The sequence below is a fragment of the Henckelia pumila genome, chromosome 1 (genome assembly GCF_033568475.1).
Source record: "Henckelia pumila isolate YLH828 chromosome 1, ASM3356847v2, whole genome shotgun sequence".
Classification (NCBI taxonomy): Eukaryota; Viridiplantae; Streptophyta; class Magnoliopsida; order Lamiales; family Gesneriaceae; genus Henckelia; species Henckelia pumila.
This window is the reverse complement of record NC_133120.1, coordinates 53,846,765-53,866,377: the sequence shown is the minus strand read 5'-3', so window position 1 is coordinate 53,866,377 and position 19,613 is coordinate 53,846,765. Positions and strand designations below refer to the sequence as shown.

Here is a 19,613-nt window from a genome sequence, read left to right as displayed (position 1 = left end):
TCTAGTATACATGATGTTTTTCATGTTTCGTTACTTCGACAGTATATAGCCGATGAGCCACATATTATCCAACCTACTAATGTTCAGCTAGAGCCAGATCTGTCGTACGTTGAACGACCACTCTGTATCCTAGATAGGAAGGAGAAAGTTCTTCGGAATAGGATTATACCACTTGTGATGGTACAGTGGCAGCGCCGAGGCATTGAAGAAGCAACTTGGGAGACGAAAAGCCGTATGCGAGCAGAATATCCTGAGTTGTTTGCTTTGTACTTTTGATTACCATGTATCAGTGTAATTACAGTTTGTTGTAATAAAACATGGTTTGATATTTTTCATATTATTATCTAGATTTATCTTTAGATTTTATTTCGCGGACGAAATATCTAAAGGTGGGGAGAATGTAGTAACCCAAATTCTGTTTTAAGATAATAATATGTTAAACATGATCAAGGGTTAGTAATTAACCAATTCAATGGCTTAAACGGGCTTCAGAGTTAAGAATTGGGCTTCCTAAGTTTGGGCCAGAACGGACGGTCCGAAGTGACTTCGGACGATCCGAACTCAGCAATTCGGAAGCTCTGATTGTGCCTTGATGACTTCGGAGTTAAGGGGCGATCGGATGGTCCGAACCATAATCGGACGGTCCAAACTCACGATCGGAAGATCCGAACTTGACGTGTCTCGAATGCAAGCTAGGAGCTGGATCGGACGATCCGAACTTGAGTTCGGAGGCTCCAAATGCGGTTGAGTTTGGGTTCTATAAATAGGGCTCATTCGAATTCATTTTGAATTACAAATTCCCGAGTTTCCTTCTTCATTTATATAGTGTGAGATATACACTTGAGGGCTCTATCGGTTTATAGAGAGGTTCTGAAATAACAAAGGCGTTGTTATAGTCATCCGAAACTAGCGACTCCAAAGGGCTGTCTGCGGACGAAGGTATGGTCCGGGAATCTATTTAAGTTTTTTGAGTATTTATTAGCTTAGTTAATGCTTATAGAATTTGTGTAGTGATACGGTGAACTTTTGAATATAGGCTTGGAACCTAGGTCCTACTAAGACTTGAACTAGCCTAGAGGTACGTACACTTTGACTGAGATTGGCAGCGAGTATACATGTTTATATGTTGTATTTTCTTGGCATTATATGTTTTACTGCTTTTCATATTCATATGTCATGTGCACATACACGTTGAGTCTGTATCTTGATATACCTTGATTATATAGCCGTTCAGCTCTATACTTGTATATAGTCTGTCATTGGGAGTACCTCGATGGTGGGGACATGTATGTCTGATTACTCCGGTGTATTAGACGAGTGTGGTTGTACCCAGAGGTTGATCCGCGAGGTTGCAGCACTCATGTGGAACCTGTACTGAGGATGACTTATGACCCGTTACCAGTCATCATGATTGCATGCATTATATACATATGTTTACTCATGTTTTTGTACTGGACGTTAGTCGCTCAAGTCCTTGTTGTTATCTTGGACACCCCATTCCACGGGGCAGGTCGCAGGATGGACAGAGCTGGGAGTTCGAGGCAGGACTAGGGAGCAGGAGCCTTGAGGAGTTATTTATACGACAGGATTCGATATAGCTATGTAATATTTACTTTCTTGTTGTTTCAATATGGTTGTATCACTACAGTATTAATCCATGAACTTTTGTACTTAGTGGTTTTGTAATATTATGGGTTATGTTTCCGCATGTTTTACTCTGTTAAGTACTTATGCTTTAATTAAGTTTAATGCATGTTATAGTTTCCAGTTAGTAGGTGATTCAATGCAGGGTCACTACATACTGAAATTTTATGCTGCTGATTTTCAAGATCCTTATGCTGATATGAGTGTGATATGAGTTTTATGTGATAGATATTTTGTTATAGTTGAATTTCAGTTTGCTGTTTTGTAACCGTTATGCCGCCGGTTCAAGATTAGATTCCACTTTGAGTCGAGTTGATTGAGCCGTGTATTTATTTGTGTTTGAATGTTTATATTGAGCTTATTTATACCTTATTTTAGATTTGATAAAGGGTTGTCGAAAACGGGAATTCCAGAACTCGGATCGAAGGAAGTTGATCAAGGTTTGTAGCCATTTCTACCTTGACGATTGAAGTGTGTTTGAGCAGATTTTGATATGAGGTTGTTGTTGTACATTGATCAGATTTGAGCACCTTGGAATCCAGATAAAGGTATAAGTTGACATCGATCAAGATAGGAAAGATTACTCGAGAAAGATGAGATTCTTGAGTTTCCTAAAATCACACACATGCATGATTTTTTGCTCTTGTTTGATTTATGTGTTTTATTGTATTACTTGATTAGCATGAGATCATGTTTTCCTTGTTATGGCTTGATGCATCTTGATTATGTATGCATTCAACTTGAGCCTTAAACCATTAAGCATAGAAGGCGAAATGACCTAGATTGCAAGCGACGTTTGGGGAGCTATACCTGAGTGGCATGGGATGTAGATATTCTCCTAAATCCGTATTACTCACTATTGTTGCACCAAAGTTGGGGGATTGAGATGTTCGACACCATCCCGAGTGGGAGAGTTGGTGGCTATGTTGTGAGGTCTTTTCCCCGGGATCCCAAAAGAAGAACCAAGATTCTTTTGAAATCAGATTTGATAGCCTTTTGTCTACACATGCATCATGAGTTTGATATGATTCTTTTATTTGCATGTATATGTTGCTTATACTGGGAATATTATCCTCACCGGAGTTATCCGGCTGTTGCCTTGTTTTGTATGTGTACTTGGTAACAAGTCGGGCAGGAGCGAGTCAGAGTTGACTTGGATAACTCGAGATTGAGATTTATAAGTGGAGACTCGGGTTTAGAAAGTTATCATGATCTTGTTTAGACTTTTGAATTATCTACATAAAATGGTATTGTCAAGAAACATGTAGATTTATCATCCTTGCAACTTTGAATCATGTTGTAGTGTTTGGTAGTTTATATGCCAAATAAATTCATGATGTTGTAATAACCTTTGAAGATTGTCATGTGTAGCATATTTTGGAGCCTATATATTGTAAGATCAGATTCAATTGTGCACCATTATTTTTGAGACAGAGTTGTTCTCGCTCCAGCGCAACTTGTTGCTGCTCGAGCGAGCGTTGTTATTTTTTTTGGGCAAAGATGTGCCCGCTTGAGCGCAACTTCTTGCGACTCGAGCGAGGCACTGTTCATCTTTAAAAAAAATTCTTTTGATGATTTTGGCTGATTAAATCATAATGATTATGTTGTTCTATTATAGAAGATTAGCACCTGAGGTCCCCACATTAGGTGGTATCAGAGCGTAAGTTTCTTGGACTGAGATAGAAGTTAGTGAGCGGGGTAGATCGATTCTTTTTGACTTAATTACTTCGCATGAGATTGATTTCATTATTTGATTACATGAATTCCATGCAATCATGCTTTACCATTTCAAGAATTATATGCCTACATGACTGTGAATTAAATTGTAAAGAATGTATGATTTGAGAAAGATATCAGAACCAGTTATTAATCCGAATCTGAACCCTCATGAGAACGCATGGGTATGTATTAGAGGATGAGTTAATCAGAGCTGGTAGATTTGATATGTTGGATATAGTTGTGTATTAATCTTTTGAATATCAGATATGCCTCCTCGTCGAGCACATAATATACCACAGATAGTGACATTTCCTCAGAATGAGCAGGGCAGTAATGTCAATGATCCGATGGATGTTACTCCGACATCTATGGAAACCTTATTGAAGAGATTCCAATCCTTCAAATCACCGACACTGAAGGGAACGGAAAATTCAGTTGAATGTGAATGTCGGCTGGAAGATATTGATCAGTTATTTGAGTATCTTGATTACTCTGATGACCGTAGAATCAGATTGGTCGTGCATCAACTTCAAGATGTTGCAAAGAGTTGGTGGATCACAACTAATAAAGCTCTACAGAATAGTGGTACGACTATTACCTGGAGTGTTTTTAAAACTGAATTTTATCAATGTTTCTTTTCAGTATCATACAGAAAGTATAAAGGGGCTTAGTTTGCTAGCTTGAGGCAAGGAAATCTGAACATCGAGGAGTATGTGGCTGATAAGTGCATTTTGTGTGAATTATTTTATGTCTATTTTTCATGCATTCGTATGTTCTCATATTTTTTTTTATGTGTGTTTTATGTGATTTATTGCTTATATGTTCATTTCACTCTCCGGGTTAATTTTGTAGAAAAATGGATTTTTGAAGAATGAATTACGGAGCAGCCATGATACAAAAATCATTTTTTATTTTAAAGAGATCCAAATCCAATCTCCACCGTTCAAAATGAAGTTCAAGATGTTTTAAAGCTTCTGTACGAATTTCAGCTCGATCCGACGGCCATATCTTGAGATATGAATTTTTCATAAACGCTGTGCGCTGGACAGAAACTTGCTCGCTCGAGCGAGATTTTATGCCGCTCGAGCGAGCCTGGGAGATTTTGAAAAAAATAAAACAAAAGTGTGCTCACTTGAGCGCAACTTTTTGCCGCTCGAGAGAGGCGTCGCGTAGACCCAGAAATTAGTATTTTGGGGAATTAAAAATCTTAAATTTCTGGGCTTTATTTCGTGGGCTTTCAAAAACATATAAAAAGGAAAGTTGAGATCAGATTGGGGGAATGCACACATCAAACAGAGAGGCGGCTACCGGCTGGGAGCAGAGAAGATTTCTACATTTTTTATTCTTCTATTCTTCTTTCTTTATTTTATTTTTGAATTATAGTTTCAATTATTGTAAGGCCCGAGATTATTTAATTTTTATCTGAGTATATTTAATTTGAGAATTTTGGTGTTTGAGTTTAAATTCTAATATTCTTAAATTATTTAGGATTGAAATTGAATTAAAATATTTCATAAGGACTGAATTGCAAATAGTGAGGTTTTGAAGGGCCAAAATGCAATTTTTTGTAATAGTGGATGACACATGTCTTGGTCCTAGCTTTGTACGTGTATATCATCTTCTTTGGATCAGAATTCAGAAGAAACATCTCAATTCCTTCTTCATTTCAGATTGCAAGTTAGTTCTTCATCTTCAATTTTGTGTATCTCAAGATCCGTCCATCCGAATAAAATTCTGAGCACGGTTTTGGAATCCTTGCGACAAGAGCTTTGTTGTGATGTAAGTATCATGTTGATTCAGTATATTTCGAAAATATGTTGTTGCGAGGGCTTGGAATTTGATTATGGTTATGCGTTCTTGAGTTTGTATGCGTTATTGTATCGAAGTCGGGCCGGAGAAAAGACATCATTGGAAAGTGATATGAATTTCCAGCTCTTGTTCGAAAATTATGCTCTCTGATTTGGCTGGTTTATGATGCTATCTTGCTGATATATTATGTTTAAAAGCTGGTTAAGATGGTTAGACTTGTTGGTTGTGAGTTTTGGTTATCGGTTTTGTTACCGTTACACCGCCGGTTTACGAAGTTGATAGATTTTGAATCCTTATGATTGAGCTGTGGTATAAATAGATTCTTGCTGATGTTATGGTCTTGAATACCATTCATTTCGGATTTAATCAAAGGACATCGACGTCGGGAGTTTTGGTTTCGAACCGGGAGAAATTTGATCAAAGTTGGTGAGCTTTAGACTTTGATACATGAGTTTAGCTTGAGCAGATTTGTGATTGCAATTGTGTATTTTGTAGCTTGTGGATCTAGCTCATTTCTTATCAAGACTAAGGTATGATACAACGATGATCAAGTTGGGGATGTTCGTCGAGACGAGTTCACTTTCTCGATTCTCTTAAATAACACATTACTTGGCTGTATATGTTTACATCTTTGATTATGCATTGCTGGAGTGTTATAGCATGATTGTAGAGTTTAACATTCCTTCAAGCTTTGCCACAATATCGTCGATGAGTTATAAACTTCGATATCAAATATCAATGATGAGCTTGTAGCATTGATATCTCGACTTCGGTTATAACATCAGTGATGAACTTGAGCCTGATGATGAGTGGTGCGTTCTAGCATCTAAACCGTGTCGTTCACTAGGCTTGGAACTCTTATTGTATAGCTAATCGCCTTGCAATTTCTATTGTCTTTGCTATTGAAATGCATGAAACTTGTTAGTTATGTTTCAATATGTGTTTTCGTTTTTTCATACTAAGTTTTATACTTACCGGTGTATCAGGCTGTTGTTTTGTTTTGTGTGTGCATTGAAACAGAAGATGCAGGGCCGAGTTTTAGGAGGTCTTGAGCGATTGGAAGTTTAGAGAAGTGGCGTTCCGGGTTAAGAATGTAAAAGTGCTACCAAGAACTTGAGTTTGTTTAGTACTTAGAACTTTTGAACATATAGATATGTATGTTTGTCAAGAACAAGAGAATGTAAGAGTTTGTGGGTTGTATTTTAAGTTCCATGTTTGTTGCTTGATTAGCTCATGGTTATGCATGATTTTTTTTAGATTTTTAAGCATGAATCATGTTTGAAATGTTAGATGGTGTTTGAGTTTCAAAACAGCGGCAAAACCTTCATTTTTCAGCTGTTTTGGAGTGGTACCCGAGGCCTAGGCCGCGCCCAACCAAGGCACTTTGAGTGCCTTGGCCCGAGCCTTATGTGCGCCCGCGCCTAAGGAGGCGCGCCCGCGCGTCAACCCGGTATTAAAAAAAAAAAAAATTTTTTTGATCTTTTTGCGACGTGTTTTTGCGTCGCCAAATGTAAGGTTTTGCATCGCCAAATGTCCGGTATTGCAGATTAACTATTTTTATCTATTAATCGCCCTATAATATTTGATTAGCACCCGAGGTCTCTACATTGTTTGGTATCAGAGCTTAAGTGTCTTGAGTCGACATTAGAAGCTGAGCGGGGTAGATGGAGTCGCATAAATTCCTTATGCATGAGATTAATGCATGGTTTGTTGGTGTGAATTTGATGCAAGCATGTTCTACTCTTTACTGTTATATGCTAGCATGTTTAGTTATTGCAAGGATGTGGTTATATGAATTACTTGCTAAACATGTAATATCAAGTGTTGTGTGATGGGAACAAGGCATGCTCATGAGATTAAAGAGTATGAGATATGATGTTGTTATGTGCTGAATTGTTGTCTACTCTCAGTTATCAGCTATGCCTCCTCGATCTTTATCTCTTCGCAGTGGTCGTATTAATCCACAGACACCACCGACTGAGCAAGTACCTCTGAATGAACAAGTTTCTCCTCCAATAATTCCTAATATTCCACCAGTACATATGAATGAGCAAGGAAGTACTACTGTTACTCCAATGGATACTACTGCTAATCCGATGGAGGTGTTGTTGAAGCGATTTCAGTCATTCAATCCACCTAGTCTGCATGGTACTGAGGATTCCGTAGCATGTGAAAGTTGGCTTGTTGATATCGAGCAACTGTTTGAATCCATTGGTTATACTGATGATCGACGAGTTAGATTGGTTATGCATCAGTTGCATGACGTGGCAAAAAGTTGGTGGATTTTGACTAAGAAAGTGTTGGAAAATCGAGGTACTGTTATTACCTAGAATGTGTTTAAAGCTGAGTTTTTCAAACGTTTCTTTCCTCAGTCATACAGAAAAGACAAGGGAGCGGAGTTTGGTAATTTGCAACAGGGTAATATGAGCATTGAAGATTATGTTGCGAAGTTTTATACTTTACTCCATTTTGCACCTCATATTGCGGATAATGAGGAAGCGAAGGCCGATCAATTCATCAACGGTCTTAATCCTGATGTCCTTACCTTGGTCAATGCGGGGCGACCTAATAATTTTGCTGATGCTCTTGATAAAGCCAAGGGTGCTGAAGCTGGTATCTTTAGACAGAAAGGAATTTCGTTCAAGCCTCAACCATCTCCACAGCCACAGCCACAGCCACCACCAATACAACCTCAAGCATCCTTTCCTCAACAGCAAAGCAGGTATGAAGGAGGTGGCAGCAGTAGCAACAAAAGAGATCGGTTTAGGCCCAAAGGTAAACAGTTCAAGAAGCTAGGAAGTAGTTTCTCTAGTTCTAGTGGTTCAAACCCATATGGATCAAGTCAGGGTTCAGGGTCTACAGGTTGGTTTTGTAGCAAGTGTGGGGGAAGACATTCTAGTGATGCTTGCAAAGGAGTTTCTGGAACTTGTAATCTCTGCAACCGGCCTGGACATTATGCTAGAGTGTGTCCTACACGTGGACCATCGCAAGGAGCAACTCAAGCTGACAGACAAGCTCCTGCTGTGCATTCCTTCCAATCTTCAGGTAGACCAGCTCAGAGTAGACAGGGAGAAAGTCAGAGTGTAGCCCAACCTTCACGACAGCCAGCTAGAATTTTTGCATTGATAGAAGATCAGGCACAGGCAACACCGAACAATGTGATTCCAGGTAATTGTGTTCTCTCTGGTTATCCTGCTTATGTGTTGATTGACACTGGAGCATCACATACTTTTATAGCTGAAAAATTTGTTACATTGCATGCTTTTCTTGTTGAGCTTTTGTCTTCTGTATTTGCTATCTCATCGCCCATGGGAAAAGATAAGACATCTGCAAGTATAGTCAGGGGTTGTGAGTTACAGTTTGACAGTAATGCAATTGAGCTTGATTGCATAGTACTTGGTATGTCTGATTTTGATTGTATTATTGGCATCGATACACTAACCAAGTACAGGGCCACAGTTGACTGTTTTCATAAGATTGTCAGATTTAGACCAGACATGACAGATAATTGGAAATTCTTCGGTAAGGGTTCTCGTGCTAAGATTCCTTTGATTTCTAGCTTATCTATGGAACAGTTATTGCAGACTGGTGCTGAAGGATTTCTGGTTTATGCATTGGATGTGTTGAAAGCTAGTCCTGTATTGGCGGATATTCCTATTGTATGTGAGTTTGCAGATATTTTTCCGGATGAAATACTGGGATTGCCTCCAATGCGTGAGATTGATTTCAGTATTGAGTTGGTACCAGGTACTTTGCCTATCTCTAAAGCTCCTTATAGGATGGCACCACTTGAACTGAAAGAGTTGAAAGATCAACTTGAAGATTTGCTGAACAAAGGTTACATTAGGCCAAGTGTGTCACCTTGGGGTGCTCCAGTTTTGTTTGTAAGGAAAAAGGACGGGTCGATGAGATTATGTATCGACTATCGCCAATTAAATCAGGTCACGGTAAAGAATAGATATCCATTACCTCGAATAGATGACTTGTTTGATCAATTACAGGGTTCTTCCGTTTATTCAAAGATCGATTTGAGGTCTGGTTATCACCAGTTGAGGGTCAGAGAATCAGATGTGTCTAAAACTGCTTTTCGAACGAGGTATGGCCATTATGAGTTTATAGTAATGCCATTTGGTTTAACAAATGCTCCTGCTGTATTTATGGGTTTAATGAATAGAATATTTCAGAAGTACTTAGACGAGTTTGTTATCATTTTTATTGATGATATTCTAATATATTCTAAAAATAAGATTGAGCATGCAGAGCATTTGAGGATTGTTTTGCAGATTTTGAGAACTGAGCACTTGTATGCTAAGCTATCCAAATGTGAGTTTTGGTTGGACAGAGTTATTTTTCTTGGCCATGTTATTTCAGGAGACGATATATCAGTTGATCCTAGTAAGGTAGAGGCGGTTATTAACTGGCCTAGAACTACGTCCGTACCCGAGATTCATAGTTTCATGGGTTCAGCCGGGTATTATCGTCGATTTATTGCAAGATTTTCTAGCATTGCAAAGCCGATTACCCAGTTAACACAGAAGAATACTCCGTTTATTTGGACACATGAATGTGAAGCTAGTTTTGTGGAATTGAAGAAACGATTAACTAGTGCACCTGTATTATCTATTCCATCAGGTACAGGTGGTTTTACTGTTTATTCTGACGCTTCTCACAAGGGTTTAGGTTTTATTTTGATGCAGCGAGGTCATGTGATAGCATATGCTTCCAGGCAATTGAAACCTCATGAGATCAAATATCCAGTACATGATCTTGAGCTTGGAGCTATTGTCTTTGCATTAAAGATTTGGCGTCATTATTTATATGGTGAGACTTTTGAGATATTCTCTGATCATAAAAGCTTGAAGTATCTGTTTTCTCAAGCTGAGTTAAATATGAGACAAAGACGTTGGTTAGACTTGCTGAAAGATTTTGACTGTGAAATTAAGTATTATCCAGGGAAGTCTAATGCAGCGGCTGATGCACTAAGTAGGAAGGTATGTGATTTATCTTTATCTACTATGCGTGTCTCTAAGTTGATTGAAGATTGCTGTGTTTCTGGTCTGGATTTTGAGACAGATATACAACCTGTACTGGTTTATGCAATCACAGCTAAGCCAGAGTTGTTTGTTCGAATTAAAGAAGCTCAGAAAACTGATCAAAACATTCAGAATTCGATTGAAAGAGTTAGAACTGGACACGAGTCAGAGTTCCAGGTTAGTATGGATGGAATATTGTTTGTTAATCGACGTATTGTGGTACCTGATATTGCAGAATTGAGACAACAAATTCTGAATGAAGCTCATTGCAGTAAGTTTAGTATCCATCCAGGGGGCAGAAAAATGTATAATGATCTGAAACAACAGTTTTGGTGGAAAAGAATGAAAGCTGATGTGACAAAGTTTGTATCTAGATGTTTAAACTGTCAACAGATAAAGGCTGAAAGGAAACGACCAAGTGGTTTATTGCACAGTTTAGCAGTTCCTGAATGGAAATGGGATCATATCACTATGGATTTTGTCACAAGACTACCGAGATCTTCGAGAGGATGTGATGCAGTTTGGGTCGTGATAGATAGATTGACTAATTCTGCCTGTTTTATTCCTTATCAGATGACGTATCGTCATGATCAGATGGCCAATATCTATATCAGAGACGTGGTGAGATTACACGGTGTGCCTAAATCAATAGTATCAGATCGAGATCCTCGATTCACTTCACATTTTTGGCATAGTCTACAAGAAGCTTTAGGTACTCGTCTGCATTTGAGTACATCGTATCATCCTCAGACTGATGGGCAGTCAGAGCGTACTATACAGATTCTAGAAGATATGTTGCGAGCTGTAATACTTGATTTTGGTACAAGTTGTCAAGAATCTTTGCCACTTGTTGAATTTTCTTATAACAACAGCTATCAGTCAAGCATTCAGATGGCTCCATTTGAAGCACTGTATGGTAGAAAATGCAGATCGCCGTTGTTTTGGGATGATCTTTCTGAAACACCAGTTACAGGTCCGGACATGATCAGAGAGATGTCTGATAAAGTGAAATTGATACATATCAGAATGAGAACAGCGCAAGATCGACAAGCAAAATATGCAAACGTGAGGCATAGACCTTTGAGTTTTGAACAAGGTGATCGGGTATTTCTGAAGCTATCTCCTTTTCGAGGCACTTTACGATTCGGAAAGAGAGTTAAGTTATCACCGAGGTTTATTGGACCTTACGAAGTTCTTGATAAAGTTGGTGATCTTGCATACCGACTAGCATTACCGCCAGCACTGTCAGTTATTCACGATTTATTTCCCTTTCTATGCTGAGGAAATACGAGCCCGATGCTTCCCATATTCTTAGTCCAGATGAAGAGAAGTTGGATGAAACATTAAGTTATTTTGAACATCCGATTCAAATCCTTGATCATAAGGAAAGGCAGCTTCGAAACAAATCCATTCCACTTGTTAAGGTGCAATGGAGTAGACACGGGATTGAAGAAGCTACTTGGGAGACAGAACAGGATATGAGACAGCGTTATCCCGAACTATTTCACTGATGTGAGTTTTCTTCAGTGTTTCTGTTATTTCATTACCTTATTTACAGTCAGACTGCATGCGATTTCGAGGACGAAATCATTTCTTAGTAGGGGAGAATTGTAAGGCCCGAGATTATTTAATTTTAATCTGAGTATATTTAATTTGAGAATTTTGGAGTTTGAGTTTAAATTCTAATATTCTTAAATTATTTAGGATTGAAATTGAATTAAAATATTTCATAAGGACTGAATTGCAAATAGTGAGGTTTTGAAGGGCCAAAATGCAATTTCTTGTAATAATGGATGAAACATGTCTTGGTCCTAGCTTTGTACGTGTATATCATCTTCTTTGGATCAGAATTCAGAAGCAACATCTCGATTCCTTCTTCATTTCAGATTGCAAGTTAGTTCTTCATCTTCAATTTTGTGTATCTCAAGATCCGTCCATCCGAATAAAATTCTGAGTACAGTTTTGGAATCCTTGCGACAAGAGCTTCGTTGTGATGTAAGTATCATGTTGATTCAGTTTCAAAAAATATGTTGTTGGGAGGGCTTGGAATTTGATTATGGTTATGCGTTCTTGAGTTTGTATGCGTTATTGTATCGAAGTCGGGCCGGAGAAAAGACATCGTTGGAAAGTGATATGAATTTCCAGCTCTTGTTCGAAAATTATGCTCTCTGATTTGTCTGGTTTATGATGCTATCTTGCTGATATATTATGTTTAAAAGCTGGTTAAGATGGTTAGACTTGTTGGTTGTGAGTTTTGGTTATCGGTTTTGTTACCGTTACGCCGCCGGTTTACGAAGTTGATAGATTTTGAATCCTTATGATTGAGCTGTGGTATAAATAGATTCTTGCTGATGTTATGGTCTTGAATACCATTCATTTTAGATTTAATCAAAGGACATCGACGTCGGGAGTTTTGGTTTCGAACCGGGAGAGACTTGATCAAAGTTGGTGAGCTTTAGACTTTGATACTTGAGTTTAGCTTGAGCAGATTTGTGTTTGAAATTGTGTATTTTGTAGCTTGTGGATCTTGCTCATTTCTTATCAAGACTAAGGTATGATACAACGATGATCAAGTTGGGGATGTTCGTCAAGACGAGTTCACTTTCTCGATTCCCTTAAATCATACATTACTTGGTTTTATATGTTTACATCTTTGATTATGCATTGCTGGACTTTTATAGCATGATTGTAGAGTTTAACATTCCTTCAAGATTTGCCACAATATCGTCGATGAGTTATAAAATTTGATATCAAATATCAATGACGAGCTTGTAGCATTGATATCTCGACTTCGGTTATAGCATCAGTGATGAGCTTGAGCCTGATGATGAGTGGTGCGTTCTAGCATCTAAACCGTGTCGTTCACTAGGCTTGGAACTCTTATTGTATGGCTAAACGCCTTGCAATTTCTATTGTCTTTTCTATTGAAATGCATGAAACTTGTTAGCTATGTTTCAATATGTGTTTCCGTTGTTTCATACTAAGTTTTATACTTACCGGTGTATCCGGCTGTTGTTTTGTTTTGTGTGTGCATTGCAACAAAAGATGCAGGGCCGAGTTGTAGGAGGTCTTGAGCGATTGGAAGTTTAGAGAAGTGGAGTTCCGGGTTAAGAATGTAAAAGTGCTACCAAGAACTTGAGTTTGTTTAGTACTTAGAACTTTTGAACATATAGATATGTATGTTTGTCAAGATCAAGAGAATGTAAGAGTTTGTGGGTTGTATTTTAAGTTCCATGTTTGTTGCTTGATTAGCTCATGGTTATGCATGATTTTGTTTAGATTTTTAAGCATGAATCATGTTTGAAATGTTAGATGGTGTTTGAGTTTCAAAATAGGGGCAAAACCTTCATTTTTCAGCTGTTTTGGAGTGGTACCCGAGGCCTAGGCGCGCCCGCCCAGCCAGGAGGCACGGCCGCGCCTAACCAAGGAACTTTGAGTGCCTTGGCCCAAGCCTTAGGCGCGCCCGCGCGTCAACCCGGTATTAAAAAAAAAAAAAGATTTTTGATCTTTTTGCGACGTGTTGTTGCGTCGCCAAATGTAAGGTTTTGCGTCGCCAAATGTCCGGTATTGCAGATTAACTATTTTTAATTATTAATTGCCCTATAAGATTTGATTAGCACCCGAGGTCTCTAAAATTATTGAGTAATTTGTTTTCAACCAAGACGACGAGATTGGGACGAACAATTTTATGTCGAACATGTGAATTTTGATTTGGGAATTTTGATTTCTATCTAGATTATTGATTGTTGGATTTATGTTTTGTTTTGTGAATAATCTGATCAATTGTTTGCTTGCTTGTTAATTTATTCTGAGTCAAAAGAGGAGGAATTGATTTCGATCGCTCCAATAATTGACATATGATAAAACCGAATAGAAATAGTATTCGGTTTCAGTATGCGATTTTAGGTGAAAACTGAATTATCACAAATATTGAAAGAATTCATGTTTGATTATAATTATGAAAATTAATCCGTCATAACTTGAATAGGTTTAACATGTTATAGAAATAGACTGTTAAACAAGATAAGATAATTCACCGTGATTTTGATTAAAAATTGGATCTTAGATTTTGCCATTTGTTTGCATAAATTGTTCGGTACTTGTGTGTGTCTTGGTTGTCTCATTTTAATTAAATTCACCTTTTAGCTATTTTAATTATTATTTCTTTTAGTAATTATATTTTTATTTAAATCATCTAAACCTTTTTATTATTTTGTCTAGAATAAGTAAAATAATTAAATCTTGAGAATTGACTGCAGTCCCTGTGGGATCGATACTTGGACTCATTGTACACTTACTATTACTTGACCTAGTTCACTTGCTAGTTGACACCGAATTAATCGGTCAAGTTTTTGGCGCCGTTGCCGGGGACTGTTTAGTTAATATTAGGATAGATTATTTGCTTGAGACTAGACTATTTTTTTCTTGCATTTGTTTGATTTTGAATTTTAATTTTAATTTTTCTTACTTGTGAGGTGCTTGAAGATGGATCATCGACGGGTATTCACAAGTTTTGGCCAGCAATACTCGGAGTCATTCTATGCTTCTTGGTGGAGATTCAATGATTTGACAAACAACTGTCGATGCCATGATTTGTCGAACTACACTCTAGTTCAAATTTTTTATGGTGTATTGGATGAGACAACAAGAAGTTGGGTGGATTATGGACCTTTGGCAAACTGACACTCAATTGTTCAGAAGAGATTATAATAGTGCGATGCACTTGTTAAATGATATGACAGATTTCGACTATCATTGGCATTGTGATCCTTCACTGCAGGGTTGGAGTCACCAATATCATCCAGAATTCAACTCCACAAATTTTGCAAACCAACCACCCGAGCATCAAGAAGAGTGTATAGGGAATTTTGAGGATCATGTGACTCAATTGGATAACATTGTGAAAAGGCAGGCAGAGACAAATAAGTTCTTAGAAAGTCGCATCAAGTCTTTGAGTCTTTTGGATGAACAGATTGCGCTTATAATAGAACCATTTTCTGAGATCTGTCAAGAGAATGAAGTAACTGCGCCAGATCAAGATCAAACATTGTTTGAGGAATATTCATGCAAAGAGGAGCCAAAGGTTCCAGTGGAGGAGAAAGAAACATTCAAGGAGGAAGACTTGAATTCGTCAATGGTTTTTACATGTACACTACTAGAAGTTCCATTCTTGCAATTGACGCCAACTCGGAGTCTCCTTCCAAACTAATCAATTCATGACGAGTATTGCTGGACCGACAAGCGTAAACTGCATATATCATGCTAAGCTTGAGGGCGTAGGAAATCAAGACCCATACGTAGAATCGTATGATTTTTACTATGGGCGGCAATGATCTTTGTTGGTTGCTACTGCATAGTCGGGCTATAGACTATAACTTTAGCGCTGACTGGGAGGCAACCCAGTGTTTTCTTTCCCTCTCTTTTGTTTTTTATTTTTTATTCTTATTTTTATTAATTTTTGCTGCTCCTACGCCTTACTCGTCGCTTTTACATGTCCCATATGTTGCACCCGTTATACCCAATATGCTACTGTCACCCCAAAAGATGCTGCCAAGGAGGAATATGAAGCGAAATCTATAACCAAGGGAGTGTTATTTTTGTCCTTTTGTTTGTCTTGCATGTGTTTGTTCGTTTTTGCATTCTGTTCATGGTATCTAAAGCATTGAGGGCAATGCTTTGGATAAGTATGGGGGGGGGGGGGGTAGTCTATTTTATATTTCATTGTATTTTGTTTTTGTGTTGCATATAGTTCATTTTTTCTGTTTTCATCTCATTTGTTTTGTGTTTGTTTGCATGTGTGTTGAGTAGGATGATAATTGGGGGCCAATGATGATATGAAGTTATGATTTTTGTAGAAAAAAATTTAATTTTTGCTCTTGACTTGACATGAGAAACTGTAGGTTGACCCGTGAATATTTTAAGCACTCATGTTAGACCAGTGAATTGTAGCAAAATATTTGATGAAGTTTCTGTCTGTTTGATCATTGCACGACAATAGGTGTTTTGTGGATCTTAACTATGTTCTGTGAATTTTGACGAGTCTTTAACATTGCACTTATGATCTTGGGCGCACCAAAATTTTTGAAAATAAAATTGAAAAAAAAAATTATTTAGTTTTGAAAAACTCAACTCCATCCGGGTCATGGACAAGGAATTGAAATCCTAATTACCACGCCCAAGGCTAAGTATGCGGATTCAATGGGGTTGATGCTCCATCCGGGCTATAGATGAGGGGATTGAAATTTAAATCCTATCAAAGTTATAGCTAAGTATGCGGGTAATTCTTGGGGCTTAAAAAAGTCGGGTGAAAATCTGGCGGTGCGTAAAAATAATCACAAGGAAGGTGTGTTTGTTAGAGGTTTTTGGAAGAAATGGACACTTGAGAGTGAAACTTGCACTGATATGTTATGGTTCGCTAAGCAGTCTTGAAACGGATTCTTTTTAAGTTGCATGTAGCTGGAATAACATTTCACACACACACGTTCACGTTAAACTGAGGGTGTATTGTGAAGAGTTGAGGGCGTTTTTTTTTAGTTGATATAGAACTTATCTGAGGCTATTTATCCCATGAATTTTCCCTACTTTTTTTTTGTTGTGTGTTCGTTGCATTGTCTGTCTTGCTCGAGGGCGAGCAAGATTTAAGTATGGGGGTGTTAATAAGTGTATTTTGTGTGAATTATTTTATGTCTATTTTGTATGCATTCGTATGCTCTCATATTGTTTTATGTGTGTTTTTCTATGATTTATTGCTTATATGTGCATTTCACTCTCCGGGTTAATTTTGTAGGAAAATGGATTTTTGAAGAATGAATTACAGAGCAGCCATGATACAAAAATAATTTTTTATTTTAAATAGATCCAAATCCAATCTTCACCGTTTAAAATAAATTTCAAGATGTTTTAAAGCTGCTGCCCAAATTTCAGCTTGATCCGACGACTAGATCTCGTGATATGAATTTTTCAAAAACGCTACGCGCTGGACAAAAACTTTCTCGCTCGAGCGAGCCTGTGAGATTTTGAAAAAATAAAATATAAGTGTGCTCGCTCGAGCGCAACTTTTTGCTGCTCGAGCGAAGAGTCGCGCAGACTCAGAAATTAGAATTTTCTGGAATTAAAAATCTTAACTTTCCGGGCTTTATTTCACGGGCTTTCAAAGACGTATAAATAGGAGAGTTGAGATCAGATTGGGGGAACTTACACATCAGACAGAGGGGCGGCTACCGACTGGGAGCAGAGAAAATTTCTACACCTTTTCTTCTTCTATTTTCTTTCTTTATATTATTTTTGAATTATAGTTTAAATTATTGAGTAATTTGTTTTCAACCAAGACAACAAGATTGGGCCGAACAATTTTATGTCGAACATGTGGATTTTGATTTGGGATTTTTGATTTCTATCTAGATTATTGATTGTTGGATTTATGTTTTGTCTTGTGAATAACCTGATCAATTGTTTTCTTGCTTGTTAATTGATTTTGAGTCGACAGAGGAGGAATTGATTTTGATCGCTTCAATAATTGACATATGGTAAAATCGACTAGAAATAGAATTCGGTTTCAGTATGTGATTTTAGGTGAAAACTGAATTATCACAAATACTGAATGCGTTCATGTTTGATTAGAATTATAAAAATTAATCCTTCATAACTTGAATAGGTTTAACATGTTCTAAAAATGGACTGTTAAACAAGATAGGATAATTCACCGTGATTTAGATTAAAATTGGATCTTAGATTTTACCACTTGTTTGCATAAATTGTTCGGTACCTGCGTGTATCTTGGTTGTCTCATTTTAATTAAATTCACCTATAAGCTATTTTAGTTATTATTTCTTTTTAGTAATTATATTTTTATTTAAATCATCTAAACCTTTTTATTACTTTGTCTAGAATAAGTAAAATAATTAAATCTTGATAATTGACTACAGTCCCTGTGGGATCGATACATGGACTCATTGTCCACTTACTATTACTTGATGATAAGTGCATTTTGTATGCATTATCTTGTGATGTTTTTATGTCGTTCTTGCATGCGTTCATGTTATTTTATTTATGTTTTTGTGCATTTTGTCTGCTCATTATTCCCCATGGTTTATTTACAGGAGATAGATGGAAACTCGGTTTTTATGGTTAAGAATGCGCAGACGCGCATGGAGAAGCAGGCATGAGGAAGCGCAATCGCGTAACAATGCAAGGTGTTTAGCGCATGAAGTTGGCGCTGAAAAGAGGAGCAATCGTGCAAGTGTTCAGCGCATGAAGAAAATTAGAACGCACGAGAGCGAGCTTTACACCTCGGGCGTGCGCGGAAGAGAATTCCAGAGATTTGAGAGCAGGTCGCGCGCAAGTGAGCTTATGCCAGGCGTGCGCACAAGATGAGTTAAAGCGCTGTCTTGAAGGCTTGCGCGCGAGCACGATATTTTTTAGGCGCAAGCGCGTGTTCCGATGTCAGAAATATTTTGAGAATTATATTTCGTGAAAAAAACAAATTGGTACGGGATCCGGGCACTATAAATAGAAAATCTTAATTAATTTTAAGGGTTCCAGAATTTTCAGAACGTGAGAGGGCGGCTGCTACTACCAGGCTTGGGAGAGAAGATTTCTTCTTCTTTTCTTATTTTTTTTTGTTTATTCATGATTAAAAACCTTGTTTTAAATCATGAGTTTATTTATTGAGTAGTTTTCTTTTTCGATCAAGGCCACGTGATTGGGCCAGAAAATTTATGTAGAAAACTTGATTGTTGATTTGGGATTTTTTGGAATTTATTTTATTTTATTGATTATTAGATTTATATTTGTCTTATGAATAGCCCGACCAGTTGTTTTCTTGCATGTTAATTGATTCCAAATCGACAGATGAGGAATTAATTTTGATCACTCTAATAATTAACACGAGGTTAAATTGGCTAGAAATAGTATCCGATTTCATTGTGCGGTTTTAGGTGCAAACTGAATTTTCACAAATATTTAATTTATTCGAAGTTGATTTGAATTACGAAAGATTGATCCGTCAACATTTGAATAGGTTTAATTGTTCTAGAAATAGTCCTTTAAACAAGTTAGGAGAATTCACCGTGATCTAAGATTAAGTCTGAATCCTGAATTAGCTATATGTTGCATAATTTGTCTGGTACCTACGTGTGTCCTTGATCGAAATTTTTCCATATTTGAATTTAATCCAAATTTCTGATGCGTTTTAGTTGATTTAATTTTATTTGCAATTTTATTTAATAATTTAAAATATGTAATCTCTTTTATTGATTTGTCTAGATTAAGTAGGAATAAATATATTTTGATATTTACATAATACAGTCCCTGTGGGTTCGACATTCGAATTTTATTCACTATCTATAATTTGACCTGGTTCGCTTTCCAGTTGATTTTAATCATACCGATTTAGCCGGTCTAGTTTTT

The 19,613-nt window shown here is 37.3% G+C and overlaps 1 protein-coding gene across 1 annotated transcript in view; it reads left to right on the top strand.

Moving 5' to 3' along the window:
• Window positions 1-18,370, top strand: part of LOC140862759 (uncharacterized) — a 38,269-nt gene extending 19,899 nt beyond the window's left edge. Inside the window, exons 2-10 of the mRNA XM_073265797.1 lie at window positions 3,628-3,948; window positions 5,668-5,702; window positions 7,083-7,415; window positions 7,545-9,268; window positions 9,515-9,810; window positions 10,126-10,382; window positions 10,779-11,449; window positions 15,114-15,342; window positions 18,305-18,370. Of these exons, the coding sequence (XP_073121898.1) occupies window positions 3,628-3,948; window positions 5,668-5,702; window positions 7,083-7,415; window positions 7,545-9,268; window positions 9,515-9,810; window positions 10,126-10,382; window positions 10,779-11,449; window positions 15,114-15,342; window positions 18,305-18,370 (3,932 nt within the window). The remainder of the gene's footprint in view (window positions 1-3,627; window positions 3,949-5,667; window positions 5,703-7,082; window positions 7,416-7,544; window positions 9,269-9,514; window positions 9,811-10,125; window positions 10,383-10,778; window positions 11,450-15,113; window positions 15,343-18,304) is intronic.
• The last annotated feature ends 1,243 nt before the right edge of the window (window positions 18,371-19,613 follow it).